The sequence below is a fragment of the Myxocyprinus asiaticus genome, chromosome 46 (assembly GCF_019703515.2).
Source record: "Myxocyprinus asiaticus isolate MX2 ecotype Aquarium Trade chromosome 46, UBuf_Myxa_2, whole genome shotgun sequence".
In the NCBI taxonomy this organism is placed as follows: domain Eukaryota; kingdom Metazoa; phylum Chordata; class Actinopteri; order Cypriniformes; family Catostomidae; genus Myxocyprinus; species Myxocyprinus asiaticus.
The window spans coordinates 17095079-17104306 of NC_059389.1; the positions used below are offsets into that span (position 1 = coordinate 17095079).

The 9228-nt window shown below is 38.5% G+C and overlaps 1 protein-coding gene across 1 annotated transcript; it reads left to right on the forward strand.

Moving 5' to 3' along the window:
• Positions 1–6006: 6006 nt before the first annotated feature.
• Positions 6007–7872, forward strand: LOC127435604 (kelch repeat and BTB domain-containing protein 13-like). The gene has a single exon (XM_051689189.1). It carries the CDS (start codon positions 6125–6127, stop codon positions 6797–6799), a length of 675 nt encoding a protein of 224 aa, XP_051545149.1. The 5' UTR covers positions 6007–6124; the 3' UTR covers positions 6800–7872.
• The last annotated feature ends 1356 nt before the right edge of the window (positions 7873–9228 follow it).

Consider the following 9228-nt stretch of genomic DNA (forward strand, 5'->3'; position numbering starts at 1 on the left):
TGAGACTACTGTATGTTGATAAATGCTCAGAATGCTAAAGTTCACAATGTCAAACACAAGATCTGAGGGACGAAATGATTAAACAATTATGCTACGTTTTATTTACTAACCACCTGCAATCCAGTTTAACATAAGCTAAATGTGTTGAAATGTTGCTAATGCACAAAGTCAATTCATTGTCAGCACAAACACGCATCCTTTATATGTAAATTAGGCTTATTATAGATTTTTTTTTATTTGCAAAACTCAGCGATATTTACCTGACACAATTAACATTGTGCTATTACCACCAATGGAAGCCAAGCAGTAAAATTAATTTTCTTAAAAAAAAAAAAAAAAAAAAAAAAAAGAAACAAATGTTTTATTTAACTTTATTAACTTAATTTTATGCAAAAGTTCTTTTTGAATTTTCTATTGATAATGGCAGTAGTAATTAACCATATAATGATCAAATGATGGATAAAATCACTATACCTAGTTATTTATCCAGACGCACGCTGCAGCCGAGAATGTCTTTTTGACATTTTAAACCTAACCCTAAACCTAAGAGCTTAAAATGCATTCATCAATCACCTGCTAAACTTTGGTAGAAGCAGGTGGCAGCATCACTCATACGAAATGACAGAAACACATGCCATTATGTGTCGAGCACCCTGCCAAATGTCCTTTGTAGATCTTGCTGTTGAGGACTGAGTGTACACATCTCCTGTACGGTTGGCAGATCTTTCATTCTCCCCTCTTTGTAGTGGGCTGTTGAAGTCACGAACTCCTTTATACAGCTGGGACGCGAACCGACACACACACACATTCAAACGGTTTGAAGTGGTTTGCTCATGCAGTGGTCCCAGCATGTGTTTTGGTAGGGCAACAACAACACAACGCTCTCTTCTATTGATAGACCATTTCACCTTCTGTTATTGTACCCACCCACACTTCCTTTCTAGTGATCCAAGCTTGTATTTTCAATGGATGTTTGTCCTCCTTTCTTTATGCTGTAGTAGCAGATGTGGTTTATAATTGTGATCAACTGGTTTTTGATTAAGGTGAGTTTTTGGTCACTCTTTGATCTTTTTATTTCATAGTTCAGCCAATGGCCTTTTATAACATCAAGGCTGCTGCACAACACACTACATTGGACCTTTTCACCCTTTCTATTTCTCAGAAGAAGTCAGACACACTACTCTCAATTTACTCCTACTCTACCATTCACATCCTCCGCTCTCAGAAAAATTATAGAATTCAATGAGATACCTGATTTAGCTTTTGTAACCCACACAAAGAAGATATTTTAAGCTCTTCATCTTTATTCTGCCATCCTCACTTTCTTATGTATTAGATAAAAAGAGGTGTATGTGAGATAGAAAGAATAAACCTAACACTTTGTAGTATCATTACTCCCAAAATAGTTCCCCACTGAACACTGAATAGTTTGATTTAAAAATTATTCTAGTTATTTCTTACTTTGCATGATTATCCTCCTGAGACCCGAGTGTGACTGCAATGTGCTCCATTTCCATTTTTGATTTGTAATTAGTAGCACCTAATAAATATGCAAAAATTAAAATTAAAACAATTTTCAAGAGCAAAAAGTTTTCCTAAAAATTTATGTCCACAATATGGACAGCAGGACTAAGCTTTGAAATTTTAAATAATACCAAGATATAGAAAGTCTAATTTTTTTTTAATCAAATTATTTACTATGTTTCCAGGAGTGTTGGTTATTCATGTTTTTGGAGATGTTACAGACATTACATCAGAAATTGGCATAAAACATTCTGATTCAAAGTAATGGCCAGCATCATCCAATCACTGCCAACCATGTTAAAATAAAAGTATACATTATAAATTCTGAATCTGTTTATTTCTGCCAAACATGTTGAGTGGTTCAAACATCATCTGCAGCCTGAAACCTTTGGTTGGATTTTAGGAGTGAATGCACTTAGCTGCATAGGAAAGCTATAGGATGCTCTCTTGCTTCCTTGCTCCCTATTTAGTCAACGACTTAAACTCCAGTGTGCTGTCTGTCTATACTGGTCTGAGAACAGTACAAAATGAACCTTATTTTCATCCAAACTCTATAAAGCCTCTGAAAGCAACATTTTTCAGCTTTTGGATGAACCCATTGATTCCCAATGTTATAATGCACAGGATTTCTAAGGAAAAGATACGCTAAAGTACACATTAGTGTACATTGTGTTTAGCAGCATGGCGTTTAGCTATAAATCGCTCACATTTTAAAAAAGGGCGTATCGGATGAAAATAGAGACTCTTTTAACTCAAACAGGTTTCAATATAAAAACTTAATTAGGTTTCTTACCAGATGTAGTTTTGTTGGTGTTTCTCCCAAAGACAAGCTCCACTGTGATTGGCGCCATGTTATTTTGTCACATGACTTCGTATTTCGAAAGTTTAACTCTTTACTGACAGCCCAGAGTCTCCTGAACTGAGATCAGTTGGTTAAATTAATTTAACTTATGCATTGTGTATAGCAAAGCCAAAATACAATGTCCACGCCTGTGTCCGCAGGGTCGCACAAGGTTATGCTTGATTGCATTTTATTATTTGCATTTATCATTGCTTTTCCCTGCTGACCCAAACAGACCTACGACCCACCAATTGAGAACCACTGGTCTAAACATAGAGGAATTTTATTATTTTCCCCAAACATTTATGTGCTGGCTATAAAATTCTGAAATATAATTTCAATATTTTTCCCCAATTTTTTTTGTGATGAGACTCAGCTATTGTAACACACAAAGAAGATACAGTATTTAAAGCTCTCCTTCTTTAGAGTCATTTCCTCTCTTGCTTGTATATTAGTTATAAAGACCTTTTATAAATAAAAAATGTATAATGTATAAGTTATATGTAAAGAGGTGTGAGGATAAAACCAAACATTTTGTAGTATCATTACTCCACAAATAGTTCCTCACTGAACACTCAAGTGTTTAAAATTAAACCTAGTTCTTCCTTTTACATGTGACTTAACTGAGAGGAAAAACTGAGAGGAATATTCTGGATTCGTCTGGAACACTCGCTTTCATAATAGCCAACTTATACAATGAGGTTACACCACTGAGCGCAATCCTGCATGAAACCTGTTACATAGCCCTGCTCCTGCTGGATTTGCCATCACATGATCAAAACAAAGAGGTCACATGGTCCTGCACATGGCTCACCATGACTCAGCACAGGCAACATAAACACATGATGACCTCTGTTTGTTATGTTTTGAATTCAAGCCATTCCCTTTGTTCTCACAATTTATTATTGTACACTTAGAGAAGCAGATTATTTTTCTCAACTTATAACAAAGGTAGAGGAAAAATGTATCACTCAGAGGTTGCTCTTTTATAGCTAAGTGGACTTAATGAAGTAATTCACTGAAGTATTAACATGGTCTCAGCTGTTTCTCCTAAAAGTCCAAAGGAGAAATACAAAAGACTCAAAAGTAAAAGACATAGTGTAAAAATATAGACCTTTAAAACTAACATGGATAGTATAGTTTGGATAATTTGGTCTTGGGAGAGTTTGATGAGAAATCAGTCAAAATCTCTGACTTTTTACTAATGGCATACTAATTATTTTTTCTTGCAGCCAGGCTTGCCTTTAAATCACCAATACTTGAATCAGTTACAAAAGTTACATAGTTCAAGTGTCTTCACCGTGCTTATCACTTGTGGCTATTTAAAGCATGCATTCACATTTAAAGCAGCTGCAAAGGACTCAGACACGTGACTGTGGTTATACTGAAATCCCATGTGTGTCAAAGTTCAACAGTCACGCAGACACTATTAGCACTTTAAACATTTAGGTTGGCCAGGGGTTGAGCTCTTGACTTTAAGGGAGACTGTGACGAGGAGGAGGGCAGGGCCAGGCCAGGCCGTGAAGGCACATGGCCGGCTCTGAATCGGGCTAATCAGCCGGGAGGGGGATAAAGACGAGATGGAGGTGCCAGTTTGGGAGAGAGAGACGCACACGGCCGCACTGCACTTTTGTTTATGTTGATTTTAAGTTTACAATTAAACTTTATGTTTACTGTTCAGCCAGTTCCCGCCTCCTCCTTGCCCATCTTTTAACTGTTACAGTGGTGCCGAATCCCTGGAAGGAGGATTGATGCGCCGTAGCAGAGTCCTTGCCACGTCCGTCTGCCTAAGAAGGGGAGGAGTGATTCCGTCTGCCAGGGGCTGGAGGAATCGCTGCCGTCCGCTGGGGGAGGAGCGAGCTGGCATCCGTCAGAGGGCAGAGGAGCGGTTGAGGACTGGGCGACAGCGCGACTCTCCTCTCTTTCTCTCTGTCACTCCACCTCGCTCTTTCCCTTTCACCTTTTCCTCCCCTCATCTCTCCCAGGGCTCCATAAATGTGGGGAAGACCTGCCGGCAGGCACGGCCGGAAAGGCAATGCCCCCCCTCCAGGAAGGGAGGGGAGTGCGTCATGTCATTTGTTTATGTTGTTTTAAAGTTTACCATTAAACTTTATGTTTACTCTTCAGCTGGTTCCAGACTCCTCTTTGCCCATCTTTTAACTGTTACACAGACCAAGGGGACTCTACCAGTATAGTTTCCATAGTAATGCTATGAGGGTGCCTGCTGAGCTTCTGTGTCTAGGTGTGTGTAGGTAATGAATTTGAGAACTCTTGGCAACCCATGTTGATCACTCACAGAGATATGAATGCTTATCAGCAAGACCACTGACCTGCAATTAACTCACAACTTGCACAGCAGGAGGGTTCATTGCTTGTTATTAAAGCTTTGAGTGGAGCCATGATGGGATATATTCGGCTCTATCTAATATACTCAGAGGTAAAGGTGTTAGGCAGAATGACAGCCTCTGTCACCATTCACTTTCATAAAATGCAATGAAAGTGAATGGTGACTGAGACTAACATACTGCCTAACATCTCCTTTTGTGTTCCAGAAGAAAGAAAGTCATTCAGGTTTGGAACAACAGTAGAATGATTAATTGATGATACAATTCCATTTTGGGTTGGACTATCTCTGTAAAGGCACGGTCACATTTCCCTTTGCACAGCAAAATTTTGCGGGCAAAGAAGGCATTGGCAGATGTGAAGCACGTGTGAAACAAGCAAAAAACGAATTGCCAAGCTGCTTCTTTATACTCTGAGAGAGTGAGGTTAAAAAGAAACTCGCTGCTAAAATGACATCCTTGTCCATTGAGAATATTCTGTGTAGCTGTGTACAAAGCACTGCCCACACAGAGGTCACTGCCACACAAAGATCACCAAACTTGAACTCCATGCGAGCAAAACTGGAAACCAGAAGTCCATTACAAAAATTTCAGACCGTGTGGATTCCTATTGAGATTACTGTATTTTGCCCGCTGAATCTGAAATGATTGTTAAAAGGTTCAGAATGGAATTGCAATTGTAAAACAAATGAGATTTTTACTCTCACAATCCTTCATGTTTGGACGAGTTACATGCCAAAGTTTAATACTTAGGATTAGGGGTTTGTTTTAATCAAAGAATCTAGAAGCTTAAGTTTAAATGCATCTCTGTTCAGTTGTTGGATAAAATGACATTGCCACAAGCAAGAACAAACTACTAATCAGCATAATTTATCACTGATGCAGTGTAATTAATATCATTGTCCTTAAGTGTTTTGAGCATGTTTTTTCTCAGTCATGCCATTGCTCATATCTGTTTAATGCTTGTCATGAAGCATTGCTGCTATCTATAGGCAATGCTATATTAGTAACAAAATTGGACCACAACACACCATGCACCAGCTGGAGGGAGGACAGTTTTGTTTACTGACACACAAGGGAAATTTCTGTGTAAATAACTTGGTCAGTAAAGAGTTTTATAGTTAGGGTGTTTTAAACATTTTGGTTGCAAAGTATATTGTGAACAGAGATACTTAATATCTTAAAATGGGGTTTAAACAGTATTTATAAATAGAGGACAAGAGAAATTTGATCTCAAGTAGGCTACTACACATGTATATTGTCAAGGTAATAGTCGGAGACAGTGTTTTTGAAGCAAACAAGTCGCTGCTGTTAAGAGACTGTGAATACTTCAGGGCACTTTACTGATCTGGGATGGTAGAGTGCCATCAGGATGAGATTCATGTGAAGAAACTTCCTACTCGTGGTTGTTTCCATCATGTTGGCAGTGGCCAGCGGTGAGAGACCCATTCTGAATGGTGACGAGATTCTGGAAGTTATTGAATGTGCTGCATTCGTCCAGGCAGGACCTCTTGCCAAGCATCTTCAGGATCTTCTCAACTCTGACAATTGCCTGCTCATGTACCAAGCCTCAGCCACCTATGGTGTATGGGGGCTCCATGAGATGTCAGCACAGTTCATTCAAAATATGCACCAAGACCTGCAAGAAGAGTTGAAGAACCTTTCTCAAGAGTTGATTGAACATGTTGAGTCTCAAGTTTCTAGTACATTTGTAGCTGTTGGATCTTATTCCACATGCTCTGCTGATGAGCTTCCTCTTGCTGCCACAAGGACAATATGTTACTTTGATGAAGATGATCAGGATTGGAAAGTCCTCACTGCCTTACCCATGGAGACCAGCACCTCTCTGGTTGGTGTGACCCTCTTGGAGAACATTGTTGGAGGTGTTCACGGTGTTGATAAGAAGGCTGTTGAAAGTAACTTTTGCTATGATGTCAACACAGACACCTGGAGCTTGCTTCCAGGCCACAAACAACTACAGTACAACTTAACTCTAATTGGGTTAGAAGGTTGCCTCTATGCCATGGGAGGAGAGTCTGAGAGAACCACCATGTCCTCAGTTGAGATATATAATGTCACTACAAAGAACTGATCCTTTGCTGCACATATACCGAGACCAGTAGCTGTGGTAGCTTGCAACAAAGCTATGAGCAGGATTTTTGTTTGTATCTGGAAGCCAAGGGAATCCAATGAAATCTCACTAATACATCTCACACCATGCGTGGGTTCTGGTCAGTAAACTCCTGAAGCACCAGAGCTATGTACACTGTATGGTGGCCCACAGGGACAACCTTCACGTTATACGCAATGGACCCAAGGATGACTTCTTGCATTGTTTGATGGACTGCTACAACATCACCACAGGCTAATGGACTTCAATGCCTGGGCACTACGGTAACAGTAAAGGAGCACTGTTTACAGCTGTAGTGAGAGCAGATTCTGTGTTCACAGTGAACCGTACAGTGACGTTAGAGTACAACATGTGGAAACCTCGTAACCAGATGAAAGGTTTTCCTAGGAATGGATCTGTGTGGACATTTCTACTGAGGATTCCGAAGGAGAAAAAAGAACCAAAGTGATTATGTGTTACAGGGGCCCAATTTTTGCAATTTCTGTGTTCTTTTGTTGTGAATAGGTCTTCTTTGAAATTAAGCATGCTTACTTATAGAGCTGAAAAGGGTACCAGCAAACAGAATTTATATTCTTGTCAATTTTAAGTATATACGTGTTTAAGTTTTCTTTCTATAGTTTAAGATCATTGTTCAAAACTTTTTATCTCAGATTAAACATTTGTATATATATATATTATTGGCTGATTTTTTAAATTAATTTATTTATTTATTTTTGCCATGACTAGATCAGGTTAATAAAATAATTTGTAGCTATAAGTGGCAGCGTTGTCATAAAATACGTTCTGGGACGTTATGTGACAGTCCCTCAAGAGCATGTTTGTGCCATTGGCAAGTCTAAAAGGGCAGAATTCAAATGCTTGTCAGATCCATGTGACAGCTGATCCTTCTGCCATGTTCTCTATCCTGCTCAAGGTGACATTTTCATTTAATAGTCATGTAAAGCTTTGAGCTCTTTAAGGACCATAGGGAAAATGTTCTTTCCTTAATAGACAGATTAAGGTATCCATGTCATATCATTTTGAAATGACTGATGATGAGGCTGACACTATATAGACACAAATCTTATGATCGGTTTAGAGACCATTCCCTATTGTAGTGTGGTATTCTAATAAATAGACTTGATTAAAATATATTTCTGTTTATTTCTAAGGAGATTTTTTTTCCCCGACATACCCAATAGCAATACTAAATTGTTTTTAGGTATGTGTCTTTTAGCATTTGCCCATTTTGAATGGTTATAATATAAATAATACACCATTAAATTTTATTATATACACATGCTCAGACATTTCATACAAATTCAAGACTGATATTTCGATAGGCTTAGACTAAACTGCATCATAAGCGCTGTGGCTTAGTTTGCAAGACCTTGTGATTTGTTAGTGTAATAATTTGTTTAGGAAACATGAATGACCCTTAACATTGGGCTTTACAATTTTGAGCAAACTCTGCAGTCTATTCAATGTACTGCAGTGACACACATATACAGAAAGCCCTTAGTTATAATACACTCTGACAACCAGTTAGTGGGATGGATAGCAGATACTACCAATGAGCAAGTAATTTGACTTTCAAGCGCAAGCAAGTAGAACGAGCTCCATGGGTAAGAGCTAAATAAGTTTTGACTGAAAATAACATCATGTGGGTCACCTCAGGACAGAAGCGTTTCAGCCAGCCTGTTCTGCCTCTTCCAAACCATGCTAGGAACTTGTTGGTATGTAGTGCTGGGTAGTAATGGATTACATGTAATCTGGATTATGTAATCAGATTCCAAAAATCTAGTAATTGTAATGGGACAAAATTACATTTTCAAATACTTGTAATCAGATTACTGTTATTTCTTTATGTGATTGCATGTTAATCAGGCAATGGCAGTAAATCGTTCAAAATGTATTGATCCATCCCATACTCTTCTTGTTTTAATCTTTTAATTTTTTTTTTAATCAGCCTACCGCTGATATACTGTAAATTCAGTTAGTCTTTGAGTGTTTTCAGAAGAGAAGGGGGAGGTTTGTGGAATTGCACACACAGACCTGATCCTAGATACTTGCCAGGTTGCTATAATTAAACTGAAGATGTCTCACTCAGCATCTGACCACTGGATTCACAAAAATCATTTCACTTTTAAGGAGACACAGGGCAAAGACATTACTGTGCAATGTAAGCTCTACCTTCCAAAACTTTATATCCTGTCCACTGCAAACGATTCCACATCAAATCTAAAGAAGCATTTGGAGGTGTGCTCCAAACTCCTGACGAACTAATTTGAAATATTATTTAAATTATCACTCTGTGTGTCATACAGCCATGTGTCTCTATGTCTTTGATTGTATTTTTTCCATCAAATGCATCAAAATGCACAAATACACATCATTTTATATTCGCAATG